This window comes from Paralichthys olivaceus, chromosome 6 (genome assembly GCF_024713975.1).
Source record: "Paralichthys olivaceus isolate ysfri-2021 chromosome 6, ASM2471397v2, whole genome shotgun sequence".
NCBI lineage: Eukaryota > Metazoa > Chordata > Actinopteri > Pleuronectiformes > Paralichthyidae > Paralichthys > Paralichthys olivaceus.
The window spans coordinates 10,165,644-10,182,033 of NC_091098.1; the positions used below are offsets into that span (position 1 = coordinate 10,165,644).

General features: G+C 40.6%; 1 protein-coding gene across 2 annotated transcripts; it reads left to right on the forward strand.

The window, feature by feature from the left end:
* The first annotated feature begins 793 nt into the window (after positions 1-793).
* On the forward strand, positions 794-16,351 carry arih2 (ariadne homolog 2 (Drosophila)). Of its 2 annotated transcripts, none has more exons than XM_020089245.2 (15): positions 794-932; positions 4,218-4,772; positions 6,545-6,612; positions 6,918-6,990; positions 7,630-7,771; positions 9,283-9,404; positions 9,932-10,041; positions 10,170-10,287; positions 10,473-10,523; positions 11,020-11,041; positions 11,428-11,579; positions 11,848-11,991; positions 12,599-12,667; positions 12,887-13,012; positions 14,278-16,351. In XM_020089245.2, the coding sequence occupies exons 2-15, from the start codon at positions 4,503-4,505 to the stop codon at positions 14,347-14,349; spliced, it is 1,539 nt and encodes a 512-aa protein (XP_019944804.1). In that variant the 5' UTR covers positions 794-932; positions 4,218-4,502; the 3' UTR covers positions 14,350-16,351. The 2 variants fall into 2 exon arrangements, with proteins under 2 accessions (XP_019944804.1, XP_019944805.1); XM_020089246.2 differs by having other exon boundaries at positions 795-932; positions 4,236-4,772.
* The last annotated feature ends 39 nt before the right edge of the window (positions 16,352-16,390 follow it).

Below are 16,390 nucleotides of genomic sequence, written 5' to 3' on the forward strand. Positions count from 1 at the left end.
AAATTGAAAATTCCCAAAAATCCTAGTCTAAACTTTTATTTCCAAATAATCTGTATCTAACTTTTCATCTATATCTCCTGACTGGACTTGGTGAACGTTTCTTTATGAGCACAAACGGCACCATCAGGTACATTAGTCGATGTATCTCCCTCAACCAAGACCAATTACCAATGCATTAACCCCAGCAGCTCGACCCTCTGCTTCTCTTCGGCGCCGCTGAGAAGCGCAGCAGAGTGTCATGCATTATTTATGAAGCCATCGATCTATACCTTTAACCTAAAGCACTTTGAGTGCTCCGTTTAGATTTAGAGCCACAACACCTGAAGTTACAGTCCAACCTCTGCCACCTGCTGTACAGGCAAGGAAACTAAACCCTGAGCGATTTAGACCTGCAGACAATTTGCTGGAGGTAAATCTATGCAGCTGTTAAAAAGTGTTTTAAAGGAACTTGTGTGTTTATATCTGCCATGTGATTAAGATAAACTGTCATACAATAAGAAAGACTGTGCAACAGGGCTGGATTCCCAAGAAATGCCAATAAATACAACACTCAAACATTTAGGCACATTGAAAGGCTAAGGAGTAAAAATGTTTCAGATTACTTTTGAAAATCACTATTAAGGGGGAGAATCGTATGATGGGAAGGAGAGAGAGTGTTGGAGTTTTGGTGCAGCGGTGGAGAAAGAGCAAAGTGTCCCCGAAACACTTAGGGGAGAGGAGAGGAGGGGAGAGAGGAAAGGAAAGGAGAGGAGGGGAGAGAGGAAAGGAAAGGAGAGGAGACTGAGAAAGGCGGATGTGACGTCACTGATAAGCACCCTGTAACCGTCTATCTTCCGCCTACCATCCAGCCGAACACTGTGTAACTCGCTCCCTGGATCCCCCTCACTCTAAACCCTCTCCTGGCTGTCGCCGAGCCGACGCTGCTCTCACAGGTAAACACCTCCGACTTTAACCGGGGGAAACGAGCGCTGCGTCTGCTGAAACATGTCTGTTTACTCCTGCGCTCCGGCGGGCCTTGTTTACATCTCAATCCCCGGACTATAGTGCGTGCGAGGCGGAGGAGCAGTGGGAGGGAGCGCTGAAGAGGCTGGCTCACCTAGTCAGTCATTGATGTAGAAATTCTTGTTAGGAGGCTAAATTCACGTCTTTCCTTGAGAACCCCAGTAAGTTTATTATGTGAGCATCTCACAGTTTAACTCGCTGGTTTGCCATTCCGTTACTCCGCTGCTTAGTGCAAGTGCTAGCACGCTAGCCTGGAGGCTAATGTGGCTAACGGTAAATTAGCCAGTCGCCGTGTGGTTTTACACTTCGCTGCCGTCGTTTACTGCTTCGGTGCCGATGTCCAGCGAGTACCGAGCCGGTTTTTACTTAGTTTATTCCCGTTATCTCTTCCACCACCTACGTCTTGTTATCAAATCTGCCTTTGTGTCACAGTGATACATTAGCCTAGCAAGATGTGTGTCACCCAGTTTTCTGCCTATTTTTAGCCTGCACCGGGCGGAATGCGAGCGTTCGTCTGGCTCACACCGGGGCCGGCTGGCTCACTGGCTTCCCCGGCTAACCTTGTTTTCAATCTAGTTGATTATTCCCGTGAAGTCTCGGGTTAACCCCGGTGCCAATAAACTGCAATGATCGGTCTGCAGATCAGTGAGGAGATTAGTGTAACCTTAGTTTCATGGAGGGGGAGACAGGTATGGTCAACCTATTCCTCCCACCTCATTCATAAAAAAATAATGTGGATATGAAGACTCTGAGAGACAAGGAGAAGCCCATTATGAAAAGGACTTGATCAATGTCGACACGTCACTGCTGCTGCACATATATACGTGGAGAGAAATGTAATAGTTCTGCCAATTGGTTGGGTGATATTAGGAGAAAAGTAGAAATACATCCTTATCCTTATCAGGGTCGCAGGGGGAGCTGGAGCCAATCCCTGATGTCCTGAGTCTTGCATCACTGCCTTTCTGTTTTTCTGCACTTATGGTGTATTACTGCCTAGTTTGCGACCAAGTAAACTGCAGGTATGGTTTGTATGTCTCCCTCATCCCTGAAGCTAAAGCATCTTCAACTAATCCTCTAAACTGTGGTGCTAAGCCTTCACCCATGCCTTGTGTCCTTCACATGTTCAGTTGATAAACAACATTGTTTGGTAGAAAAATACAGATAGTTGAGCAAGAGCTGATTTCAAATGCAGTCTTTGTGAAGTTTCATGAAGTTAGAGGCAGGCACAGGGAGTAGACTGGTACACTGAAGGTACACTGAAGGGGAGACAAGTGGTAGAGTTGTAGAAATAATGGAAGGAAATAATGAAGAAGGTGTTAGTTTTTCATAAGTTAGAAAAGCACATAACATCGTAAGTGGGTCGGGTAGAGTTGTCAAGCCACACTATTTTGTAAGCAAACCAAATTCTGTTATATTCAGTGTTAATAGGACATAACAGTTTGGGTTCTGGTACATCATTTAATCTCTAATGAGAGGATGGATGAAACAGTCGACAGTTTTGTAGTAAGTGGCTGGTGGTGTTTGTGTCCCTGCTGCAATACCAGGCACTAGATTGTGTTTAAAACATCATACTTAAGAAGAGGATAGTTGATTAGTTTGTGTAATGTAATACTTTTTGACTGCACAGTCGATTTGGCTGCTTTGAATGGCACAACTCAGCAAACTAGCATTTTTATCCACATGTCATAGGTTGACTGAATACGTAAGATATTAGGAAATCAGTGTTTTAACGATTAATCAAAATGCTTTTATAAATTAAGCATTGTGATGCTATGCAGATGTCATGGCCTAAAAATCACATTCTCTGGACACAAAGGAACATGATGGTTTGGTATAAGAAAATACTACTGAAATACAAAATAACACTTCTTCCTAAAACTGTGACTCATGTGCAGTTCAGTGGCCTTCTTGGTCTTTTGAAAACTGAAGTAGACATTTTTGGAGGAGCAAGGGATGAGTCTGACTTCTTAAACGGATAGTTCACCTAAAATGAAAATTCACTTATCTAATCTAAAACCCCTTTTGGAGTTTCAGAGTTAAACAGCGTTGCAGCCAACTCTACTGCATGCCATCAAGTAAACATCATGACAATGAAGTAGAGTGGAGGGAGCATGATGATTTGGGGTTGCTTTACTACTCAACACAGTTGTGTTGCTTTTCACAGGAATTGTTGCAGAGTGCTCCCTCTTCTATGCATGTCAGCAGTTACATCATTGTAAATTGTAGAATTTAGCTGCACCACAGCTGTTAGCAAAGACAAAAGGGTCAGCATCACTTGTAATTGATTATCCATGTTGCGTTCTACACTGGTAACAGAGGCTAATGTCGGCCATATTTTCAAATGAAAATGTTGTAGTATGGATGTAGCCTTAGCAGAATTTGGGTGGACATTCTAAGAATATGCCTGAGCTGAAACAGTCCTGTAGGGAGAATGGTCTAAAACTTGAACATTACGTAACTCTGATCAATGGGTTCCAAAGCTCATGTCTGAGGTTATTGCTGTCAAAGGAGGTTCGGCCAGTTATTAAATCCAAGGGTGCACTTACTTTTTCCACCAGCACTGCATGCGTTTAATGGGTGTGTTCTATTAGACTCTAAGGATTATAACTGTCTGTAATTAGCTTTAACACATTATATCTATCTCCAATTAGTGCACAACAGTTCACTCCAAAGGGGTTTCTCAAGGTATTTCTTGCCCCTGTATCTGTCAAAATAATAGCATTTTTTTTTCAGCTTTTGAGTATTTTTTTGTACATTTGCACATTTATTTCACCCAGGGTGTCATTGAGTTTGGTATTTCAAGAATCTTGTTTGTCCAAGAAAAAAAGATGAGAACTTTTACGAAGTACAGTTAAATATATGTTATCTCTGTGCGTTAAAATGGGGCCAACCACTGATGATACTAAAATGGAACTAAGTACTGTACTACTCACACTTCTTTAGATGCTTTATATCTTGGTCTTTCAGACACAGTGTTCTGTGGGACCATCTCTGTAGTCATAATGCAGACGGCTGGGCTTCCTTTTCTTTTCCTCTTAAGAGCATTGCTAGCCTCTATGATCATTTAGAGTTTCCCTCTACTAGAACACACCGTCTGTGAGGTTAATATGAATAAGCTTATTTCTTACTAACTCCTATCACTTTCCCCCTTTCTTTTTCACCCATGTATCACATTCCTCTCCTCTCTTTCCCTCCTCCTCTTTCTTTTTCGCCAGTCTTTTTTCTCTCCTTAGATCACCCTTTAACCAGCTTTCCAAATGAGTGACGGGGAGTGTGACTTCTTTTGCTTCTTCCGTTGCTGCTGAGTGCGCCTCTTACGTGTCTCAGACCGACGAGAAGGCAGGGTGACTCCGAGAAGAGAGACGATCGGGTGGAGAGGTGGGCAGAAAGGAGCAAGAAGGTGGGACTTTAAAAAGAGCAATTTTTAGCCAACTGGACCACTGAGATCCGACAGGTGGGCAGGCCGTCTACCTGTGCGGGTGATTGATTCAGTCGACTGGATGTCTGTGGACATGAACAGCCAGGCGTCGGACAGCAATGAGGAAGACTTCGGTGTTAACTCTGAGGAGGAGGAGGATGATGACGACGATGGTGGAGAGGAGGACGACCAGGGCGACATTGCAGCCTACTATGAAGGCGTGGCCAGCGATGTGGAGCAACAGGGCGCTGACTCCTTTGACCCAGAGGAGTACCAGTTCACTTGTCTGACATATAAAGAGAGTCAAAGGGCGCTGACGGAGGAGGTTAACACTGTGGCTGCTGCACTAAAGGTGAGTGAAGCTGGATTTTTTTAATGCTGCACTAATGGCAGAAATACGATTACTTAAAATATTAGGTAATAGAGCATTTCACAGTCACATCAGTATCTGCGTTTTTTGTTTGCTGATATGAAAACCTTTATTTTACAGAATGAAGGGCACAGAAAAGTTGAGCATTAATGTTAACGTACATAACTATTGCTGATCACTAACTGCTGTTGAACAATATTGTAAGATGTTATTGTTTGTAAGTGTGTGCATGGTGGTGGCTCGTCCAGCTGTACCAGGTGAAGGAGTTCAGAATAGCGTGTCTTACAATTAGCGTCCGGCAATGGAGGTCCAATCCTCTCTGGTCTAAGGACAGTTAGTAGTTAGCGTCGACATAGGTCAGAGTAGATGGCTTCTGAAGTGAGAAGAGGTGTTTGAATGATGAGTGATGCTGCGTCTGGACTATTTAAGGTGCAGGACCCAGACCAAATTGTCCGAATGCCAGCCAATATGGATGTATTAGAATTCTCATCCTGAAGTAGTTACTATCTATATCTATCTTACAGTAATTTCACTCTTGCAGTGATAGTAACGTAAGCCTGACAGTTTACATTGATCCGTGGGCGCACATTAATATTCATGCATTATTCTTACTCTGGGAATGAAGGACAATGATCATGAGGTTACATAATTTTAAAATATTTTTTTTTTATGCTAAACAATTTTTTTACTCTTGGGTTAATTTGGTCAACTGAAACAATTGAAAACCAATGACCGTAATAAAAATAATACTAAAAATAAAAATCGCAGTTTCCTTTGTTTTCTAGGCTAGTAACTCAGACGGGTGTTCATGCAGTCAGTGCAGCATTTTGTCTTTAAAACTGTGTATTGTATGTGTGTGTGTAATATATTGAGGAATTTTGTCTTAGTATGCCTTGCTAGCAATCAATTAAAAAAAAAAGAAAGAAAGAAAGAAACAGCTGCATACAGCTCTGTATAATAGAACAGGCAGATATTTTCAGAAGATATATTTTATTCATTGTAATGGTGGCAGAGATTTCCAATGATATGTTGTCTTTTTGTGAAATAATCAATTAATCAAATACTTGTTTTGCTATTAAATTATTGTTCAGTAGCCAGAATAAATATCAGCAGTAAGAAAATTAGAAATGTTCCAATACCATTTTTTTCTTCCCAATACTGATTCCAATCTCGGCTGATGTTGAGTATGGAACCGATTCTAGTGCATTTACGTAAATTGTATGTTGTAATTGTCAAATTTGCATAACGTATTTTAACAGCTATATGCTACTAGTGCTAATGTTACACTGCCTTAAATCGCTATTTCTTCGCCACTCTAAAAAAACGCACCTTCCAGAAGCAGTACAACAACTGTGTGGCAAAGAAATGATTTCCAGGGGGAAAAATTGCAATTCGTCCTGGCGTAACTCTTTGAAGACGTTGTATCTGATCTGAAAATAGATTCACATACTCTCCGATGCCCGACTTTGAATTTTCAATGCTGGAATCTTTAAGAAAAATATTACTTTATCAGTGTTTACAGCAGGGTCATGATCATGATGTATTTCCTGCTCATCAGAAGTAGTGCCCGCTTTTTGTCCATTACAGTAAGAACAGGCAGACTGGGCAGCTGAGTGCAGATTAGCTGACTGTAAAGACAGCCAAGTGACTTATCTGTGAGTGAAGAAACATGTAATTGCCCTGACCTAAATGTCATTTGAGGCAGCTTCGTAGTCTCTTTGTCTCTCTGACTTTGTTCTGTCTCTGTCTCTCAGGTTTTGCCAGCAGTAGCAAAACTGATCCTGGTGCATTTTCACTGGCAGGTTTCACAAATACAGGACAGGTATGTCTCCTCTGCTCCTCCCCATTCCTGTCTTTTTTTTCCATTCTTGAAGTCGTTTGTTCTCATCACCTACTCGCTGTTTCTTTCTCCCCTTTTCTCATGAGCCTCTTGCACTTCCTTACTATCTTTCTTTCTATTATTCCCCTCTGCAACTACTGTATTTTGTCATATTCTCAGGTTCTTATTGTTTGGTCTTTGGTTTTGTCTTGTCTTTCTCTCTCCCCGTCTTTCTTCTGCGCTGCAGCTTCAACTGGTTAGATGTCTCATCCTCTTATGACCGATGTTCTGTCCGTGTTCCCCCACAGATTTAAGTCCAACTCGTCCCTGATGTTGTCAGATGCTCTGGTCCAGCCCAGCAGCACCTGCAGATCAGTCACTGTGAGTAACAGATCAGATGCGATAAATCAGGAATCTTTAGTAGACGAACAAAAACAACATGCACTTGCTTTGGTCTTACATCTATCATCATCTTTATTTTTACATCTTTCATATATTTTGTGGATAAAAATATAACCAATATAACCAGTATTTCTTGAGACATTGGGGAAACATTTCAAGCCATTCACATGTATTGGTATAAAAGCCACAATGGAGTATAATTCTACATTGTGGGTAGTTTGAAGGTGTAATTTATATTTATTGTTTTTTGTTTATTCACTGCTCTTTACATATTTGCAGCAAAATAACAAGTACAAGGGTTCTGGTTGTTATAATGCAGTGGAAAATATCAGATTTTATTTACATAACATTTTTATTATATTATTATTATATTTAATATACTTTTCTAATTCAAAGATTTAGATTTATTACATGATTGGTTCTATTTAGAAGGTTTTATATGACTATTAAATTAAGTATCAGTGCTACAGATGTCATTTCCCTGTTACCTTTTTGAATATATATTAATCTATTTCAAATGTAACATGCATGTGTGCAGACCCTTACCATCTCTTTAGTGCAGGGTTTTTCTGTTTGTGTTTGCTGGTATGTTGAGGATTTATGTACTTGTGTTTTCAGGCCTCTCAGTCCCTCCAGTGTGGCGTATGTCTACAGGTCGTACGGAGAGACTCCCTGCTGGCACTGCCCTGTCAGCACTCCTTCTGCAAAGGTTGCTGGGAGCAGCACTGCACTGTTTTGGTCAAAGACGGAGTGGGAGTGGGTGAGTAGTGTGTCTGCGTGTGTAGTCTTTAAAGCTGGTATTAGAGTTGTTGAGTCACACTTTGATCCAAGCTCCCAAGTGCGCGTGCTCAGGGTTCCATCACAGTTTCAGCCTCTGATCCTTTCAAACGTTTATCTCAGTCTCAGCTTTCCTGCCAGACCAGCAGGGTTTGCAGATTGCTATTTGATTTACCAAAGTTAGATTCACGGAATCAATCACTGAATAATCCTGTGTGTGATGACCAAAAACATTTATGATTCTTGCTTGGTGTCTGTGCACATATCCTCATTTGTGTGTCTTTTCATGTTTGTGTTAAAATTTCAAGAGTTGTTCTGACTTTGAAGACAGAAGATATAATAGGGTGAGATTAGTGTTTGCAAATATGGCCCCCTTTCCACTGGTCACAAAACTCACTAACACTAACTTACATGTGGCTTTTTGTCTGCAACGGGAATGGATACAATTGGCATTCATCCCAGGTGAAATGACTCTGCGGTAGACATGGCAGTGATGGAAACATGACACCTAGGTGAACATGCTGATTTGTCAAGACAGCGAGATGAGAGAGCCCCTCAGTTTTTGGTGTGTTCATGTTGTCAAACTTTACACATCCGAAAACTCCTCTACTGGCAATGGAGTTAATCGCCTTTTTGCTGTATTATCAATGTTTAAAAATCTGCGTCTGTATAATCGTTTTCAGACATGACCTACGGGTAAAAGCATCGTATCCTCTGCAGTAAACAGGCGGGAGGTGGAGCAGCAGTGTGCATCAGACAGAGGCAGGAAGCGATGTAATTAATTCCATCGCGTGATTTTCTTTACAACACACGGAAACCCCTGTCAGCGCTTATCACTGCAAACTCTTGACATCTCCGTCGGTGTCTTCTACGTGTCACCACTTCCTCCCCGGGAGATTTTGTTTTCTTTTAGTTTTCCCTTACTCGGGGTGAACCCAGCGGGGGATCCTCCGCTGTGTTCACGCATCAACTTCTCCTGGATTTGTATGGACATCACACTAGGAGGTCAGGTGGATTAAGTCTGCAGAAGCTGCGGAGTGTCTCACTCAGACATTTGCGTTCACACAGCACCTCAATTGCAGAAAATATAGAGGAATTGCATGTCAGTGCATATCTAAAAGCTGCTTATGCGTAGGTATTGTTATGAGGGCCAATTTTTGTTCAGTACCATCATGTGTGTGTGTCTGTGTGTGTGCAAGAGTGTATTTGTCCACACTAACCCATTATGTGCCCCTGTGCTAGTTTTGTCTCTCTGAAAAAGTCCATGTAATGAGTCCTTGTGGGTCTGATAAGTATTTCACTATCAGCTGGACGAAGGACACATTTAAGATGACAGAACCACTGTCCAGGTCACAGTAACTCTAGAAACCTTCACACGTCTACAGAGGAACTTTCTCAGATCAGGAGTGTAGTTTATTTGTAGGGCTTTGTGTGTATGTGCTGCTTCTCCAACATTCAGAGATTTAATAATAATAATAAACTCTGTGTTTTTAGGTATCTCGTGTATGGCTCAGGACTGTTCCCTGCAGATGCCTGAAGACTTTGTCCTGCCGCTGCTGCCGGGAGAGGAGCTGAAGGACAAATATAGACGCTACCTCTTCAGAGACTACGTTGAGGTTAGTGTCTGTGTGTGTGTGCTGAAGCTCTTCACTCAGATGCTGCATCAAGGTCTGCATGTGTAGCAAATGAGATGTCAGAGGCATGTGAAGAGTGAGTGAGAAAAACTCAGTAAGCCCTTGTGTTTCCACAAGTGACTCTTTGAATCTTTTTATACAGCAGTAAATCTGAGTCATCTCTCTCAAGCTTGTTTTTTATCTAAATTTATTTTTTGCATAAGTTATGATATGAAATATAAGACGTTTGTGTTTTCTTGATGGATCATTCACCCAAATTACAAACCAATACATTGACAGTTGTAGTTCCTCAGGTTCTTGATGAACCTTGATGGTTGTTGATGCTCACAATGTTGGAAATTAAATTTACACCTCTTCCCTGAAACTAGCCCGTAAAAACGATGTCAATGCTAAAGTTGAAAGTAAGATGGACAGTTATACACATCATCGTAATAGTTCTTCTCCATTTTGACATTCTTTGTGTTACCCAACTTACCTCACACATCTTGGTCTCTTTCTCTGACCTGCAGAGTCACTTCCAGTTGCAGTTGTGTCCGGGTGCAGACTGTCCCATTGTCATCAAAGTGCAGGAGCCTCGGGCGCGCAGGGTGCAGTGTAGTCGCTGCAGTGAAGTCTTCTGGTAGGAGACACACACAAATGTTCAGAATCAGTCCAGAGATTCTGTGCTGAGGGCTTTTGCAAATTCAATCCTGGTATTTAAATATCCCTGCAAATGTTGATGATTTAAATCTCTGATTCTGTTCTTAGTTTTAAATGCCGTCAGATGTACCATGCACCCACAGACTGTGCAACAATCCGAAAATGGTTGACCAAATGTGCGGACGACTCAGAGACAGCCAACTACATCAGCGCTCACACTAAAGATGTATGATGATGCATGTGAACACACACACACACAGGCGAATGCATACTAAACTTACTGTTACTAAAACATGTTTGCAAACATACTTATTCACATTTCCACACAGAACCTTACAGTTTGAAAACATTCATGTACTGTAGTCTGCAGCACAGATTAAAATCATAAAAATAACGTGCATTTCTCTCTAGTGTCCAAAGTGCAATATCTGCATTGAGAAGAACGGAGGGTGCAATCACATGGTGAGTCAGAACTGAAAACACACTTACCCAGAACACAGGAAACACTAAAAATGTTCACCTGCATCTTGTTTGTACTGAATCAATTTGTAGCAAACCTGTTGGAGTGAATTAGTCGGTGAAGAACCTGTGATATGTTGGTGCTGGTCTGGTTACAAGGAGAAAATTCAGGGATTTTTCCATCTGTTTAACATTGCAACATAAGGCATTATTCAACCATTTCATCAGTTTCTTTGGAAGTAGATTATGGATCCTGATGTAAAAAAAAGTCAGACATATTGGTTCGCCTTGGTGGAGGTATGCGCTCTATTGAGTGCTTCTCTATTATATTTTTCTTTTCCTCTAAATGTGTCAAATCAAGCACTAAATAGTTTTGTAGAAACAAATTGAGTTGACAGTTTGTTCAGCTTCATTCAAAGTCAGTGTAAAAGTCCATGGTTGTTAAATTAAGTTTCCAGTTCACCAGTAAGACTTCCTTTTCTGTCTTTGTTTCTTTCAGCAATGCTCCAAGTGCAAACACGGTAAGTAGTTTGTCTTTTATACCTCCTGCATCAGCCATGAAACATGAACTTGCTCTTCTGAGGCACTTTGCATCCACCTAGTGGCAAAATACATCACAATAAAAGAGACATGAGTTTAAAAGAGTAACTGAATTTTCCAGAAATTCTTAGTAAAAGATAAAACTTAGTTAGAATGAAAGATCAGGAATCTAAATTGGTTTGTCATCTGAAGAAAATAATTTATCAACCAAAGTTAATATCATCCAATTTGTAAATATGTTTTATTTGTAAATTTAGACCTGATAATTCAGCTGAACATTTATTTACCTCATATACAGTAAACAAGAGTCACCTACTGCACATGATGTTTGATACATGGGTCCACATGTGTTTGTGTCTCCTCACAGACTTCTGCTGGATGTGTCTTGGTGACTGGAAGACTCACGGCAGTGAATACTATGAGTGCAGTCGCTACAAAGAAAACCCTGATATAGTCAACCAGAGCCAGCAGGCCCAGGCCAGAGAGGCCCTCAAGAAATACCTCTTTTACTTTGAGAGGGTGAGTTTTTTTGTATTCTTGTTTATTTTTTGTTTTAATTTTTTGATATATTAAAAACATTCCTTGAGTAAACTGATTTCCCTGATTACCCTTTGCAGACCAACACTAAAACCTTTCTGCCGTTGCTGAGACCAGATTTCCATCATTGTTATAATTTCATCCTTTGGACTAGAGGGAGATTACAGATTTCCTTTTGCACTTTTGTAGAGACTTGCCTTGAGATCCACAAGAGGAATATCCTTGTTTTCTTTCTCTCTTTTTCCACTAGTGGGAGAATCATAACAAGTCTCTGCAGTTAGAGGCTCAGACGTACCAGAGAATCCAGGAGAAGATCCAGGAGAGAGTGATGAACAACCTGGGAACCTGGATCGACTGGCAGTACCTGCATAATGCTGCAAAGCTACTGGCTAAGGTACAGTAGATAGTGGCTGTGTGTGTGTCCCCTTTTCAGAGTTAGTGTGTGATTTAGGGAAGGGTGAATGGAGATAGGAGTAAAGGTCTGAGAGATGGCAGACATGGTACACAAGAAATGTCAAATTAAACTTTTGTATGGGATTTAGTTGGTAACTTTTTATGCAGTCAAACCATGAAGCCACTCTTATGAGTCAGTAAATAAAAAAGTTTGTTCAAATTAAATTCTTAATCAGTCAGATTGAAAAGGAGATGTGTGACTGTTCGGAGCAATTACTGAATGTGTCCTGTGTCAGAGTATTTCAATGAAGACACAGGCATAAATAAGTACGACAAAACTTTTTTCAGCACTTGCTTAAGGAACATCATCCTTGTCAGGCCTCTTTGGTTGTGAAATATACTTCAAAAGCCAAAAGTCTTCGCTTTCTTTTTCAAAAGTGAAGCTCATACCTGTAATGTTTGTCATGACTTAAACATGACATTCTTACCTCTGATGTTTATTTTTAACCATTTAATCTCTGATAGATATACACACGTGAAACCATGTTGAGACACTGTTTACTTAATGTTGACGCTGTCTTGAAGGAACATTTCCCTTGTGTTTCCAGTGTCGCTACACACTGCAGTATACGTACCCCTACGCCTATTACATGGAGTCTGGCCCACGCAAAAAACTGGTGAGTGACAAACCCCTCCCCCTGCCTGTTTTATACTGCAGAATCTATATTACAATGTGTTTGCTGTACTTACCATATCCAGATAGATGATGGTTTTATTTCACAGTTTTGTTAGTGTTTTTAATATTCACTGTGTCTTTAATCATCTTAGTTTTTCTCAGTCGGGGGAATTGATTTATATTTGGCCTGAATTTCCTGTTTTTTATCTGTCCCCTGCAGTTTGAGTATCAACAGGCTCAGCTGGAAGCAGAGATAGAAAACCTGTCGTGGAAGGTGGAGCGAGCCGACAGCTATGAGAGAGGAGTGGTGGGAGGCGAGGGGGAGCTCAGCGCCAGTGACAGAGGGGTATGAGACGATGACTAACATTAACTATGGTTCTGTTTTATACTGATTGTTTGGAAACCCTACCACTGTTTTGTGGGAAGTCAAGGTTTTGGGTAACAGTTAAAATCACCTGAAAGTAGATAAATACAGTTGTTTGTTAAATTACTTCAAACAAATAAAAGCTATGTTTTATACTAAATGAAGGAATTTTCATTAATTGTTTTTTTTATGTCAAGATTAGTCTTCTTTTTTTTTTTTCTCGCTCTCACAGAGGATAGCAGACTGTAAAGAGTTAACATGGTGATCCTTTGCTTTGAGCGGATGTTAATTGTTGTATTCATGAGATGCATATTAATATAATTTTATTAATTTCATTATTTATCATAGTTACTTTAAAAAGGAATTAACTGAGAATGTTTTTTTATTTAAACTTTAATTCAAATTTTGAATAGAATTGTCATTGTGCTGTGTTCAGTGAAATTCAGGTACATTACCTTAGTTGAGCTCTTTTAATATTGAAAATAAAAAACATTCAAGAAGAATAAAAATGTGCGGAGAATAAATAACTACATGCAAAACCTGCACACACACCAGAATGTGGATGCCTGACCCAAAAAGGGTCCAGATGGGCTGGGCATGGACAACATTTATGGAATGATATTCGGGGTTGGTCATGTTGGCTGGGCTGTATACTTGATTTACACTGCACATGCCTTTAATTTGGGGAAACATTGGGCCACAAAAAACAATACCTGTCGGGCTCGGTTAGATTTCTCTCTGGCTCAGACGTGTTGGGACAGAAAATTGCAGGGGGGAGGGCACTCTCTAACACACACACCTGTAGCAGAGGATATTTCACAGGGGCAGCTGTTGCAGTGAATTACTATTGTACAGAGGTAGATATTACACAGTAAAAAACTCTCTATTAGGAATTGTTCTTTCAGTGCCAAGTTCAGTCTCGATGTGGCCCTGTGGCTAGAAACTCTCCCTTCATCTTGAAGAGGATCTGCAGAGTTTTCCTTAGGCCAGAAGAGTGTCTGTGGGTTTCAGTCAGAACTACAGTGTTTGTTTGTGGTAATAAAGGAACAATTCGCCCAGTACAACAGCCTGGCTATTAGGCTAATAGGTTGTTTTTATTCATTCTTGGAGAACAGTGAAGCTAGTGGAGCTCTATGGCCCAGAGTAATAAGATCAATAACTGTTTTGGGTCTTTTTGTTGAATTTTTTTAGTAATGACTTATAATTTAGCTACAACGATTGTTTGTTTGTTTGTCTGTGTCTTTCAGGATCTGGAGAATCAGATGCACATTGCTGAGCAGAGGCGACGCACGCTGCTGAAGGATTTCCATGACACCTGAAGCTCCATCGTGACTGCAAAGCACCAGCATCTCCCTCCTTCCTCACTTCCTTTCTTCTTCGCCCACCTACCTTTTGCTTCTTTCAGTGACCATCTCTTGGTGCATTTGTACTGACCTCTTCCTTTTTGCTTCTTTACACTTGCTCATTTGCTTCTAACTTTCTGTCTTTCTCTCCCCTCACTCCTATAATGCTGCAGGGTCACAGAATGGCACGATTGTATCTCAACCTTCCTCCTCTCGTCCTCATCCCCATTAACACGTTTTGACTTCGGAGCATCACACTCACCGTGGTTACACTTGTTGCAGCTTTTGCGAGCTGATAATTAAGGGCAAATTTTGAGGTTTTCGTCAAGTGTGTGAAAACAGTGGGCATGCTTTTATTTCACATAAAGCATTTAGACGCTGATATGAGCAGCTAAAAGCAACATGTTTCTTGTTTGTAAAGAGAGTGAGAGCTGTTATTCTCCATGATTATTCTTGTGATGCTGGAATAATACACAAAGAGAGAGGCACTAATAAAAATGCTTTTGTTATTAAGCAGATGAAGAAGTTGTGGGAGAAATAATGTTATTTTTCTGTAGAGAGATGTTGCTGATTGTCGGCCTGCATTTGGTGGTTTTATATAGACAATCGTGACTAGCAGGCACTTGTTGGTAGTTGTAACTATAGAACCTATTCGGTTTGTCAGAACACGTGTGTAGATACTGAAATCTACACACGTTTTAATTTCACTTTCCTCTCTTGAACTTCAACAGTTGTTGAAATAATCCCAGATTAAACATGTCGCTGCCACAGATTGTTCATAGGCTTCATCCATACAACTACGTTTTTGTGTTTTTTCTGTGGATTCGCCTGGCCTTCACTCTACTCTGGAGTTTTAGAGCCGTTAAGACTGAGAATTTTAATTTGAAAACTCTGGATGGGCAGGAAGAGCAATGTTTGGAAAACAATGACAGACGCTCACAACCTCTTGCTGACTGGGTCTTTTCGGTCTCGATTTAGCCTTCACTGATATGTATATGCATATATGATGGCCCACTTCTGGAGGAAGACATCCAGCATTAGCCTTGGCTACCAATGATACTACTGCTTAAATGCATAGGAGACTAGCTATTATTCGAGCACAATATGCGTTTACAGGTATTGTAGTATGGACAGGGATTAAAACTAATGCAGAGCCAAAATACATTTTAACTGTAGTAGTATGGATGAAGCCATAGACATGAACTTGGTGTTTGTGTGGAAAAAAAAAACTTTGTGGTCCAACATACTCCCACATACAAAATAGTGTTTTCATACGTATGATGCATGTTCATATGTACAAGATGTTATAGAATAAGATGAATGTGTGTTAACATAACAACTCTATAGATTTTGTCGCCAGTGTTTTCATAATAAGCACACCTCCCTCCCTTGGTTATGAGGTGCTCCAGCCACAACTGACAGCATACAGTTGCTAGTCATTGTTAACTAAGTAAAACTACTGAAATCATGTCTCTTTACGTTCTCACACTGGTGCTTGATCGTGTTCAGCTGATGTCGATCGAAACAAGCGTGAGCCTGAGCCCCTCCATTGAATACTAGCACCTCTGCTGATCAGACGATGAAGTTATTTTGAAGCAGCAAGTGTAATCTCAGCCTTTCACTTAACGCACGCTTACAGCACCACCCACTGACACCAACACAGCATGCACATATCGACACACTCATGCTCAAGCACCGAACTGCAGAAAATAAAATGTCACCTGGTAATTTGCCTCCCCCCCTTCATCTCATGCTCTCCTCTCGTTTTCTATACATTCACCCCCTCATTTTATTTTTGCTCTTTACTTTCTCTTTTTTTCCTTCCCACATTGTTCACTTTTCTTCTGGAAAATGGCTGTTGATAGATAGATCGTTTAAAAAAAGAAAAAAACAAAGAAAAATACAAAAAAATTGCTGTAATTTTCAACGGTTGTACATTAATACAGAAATAGAGTTACTGAGAGTTTTTAAAACCGGACCCTGTGTCTCGTGTCTTCATTATACTCACACACCAAAT

Excerpts from the sequence above, each read along its gene's own strand:
- arih2 (XM_020089245.2), top strand. The coding sequence starts at position 4,503 with ATGTCTGTGGACATGAACAGCCAGGCGTCGGACAGCAATGAGGAAGAC. Across the intron at positions 11,042-11,427 it reads ATGCTCCAAGTGCAAACACG|ACTTCTGCTGGATGTGTCTT; the intron begins GTAAGTAGTTTG and ends GTCTCCTCACAG. Across the intron at positions 11,992-12,598 it reads CTGCAAAGCTACTGGCTAAG|TGTCGCTACACACTGCAGTA; the intron begins GTACAGTAGATA and ends TTGTGTTTCCAG.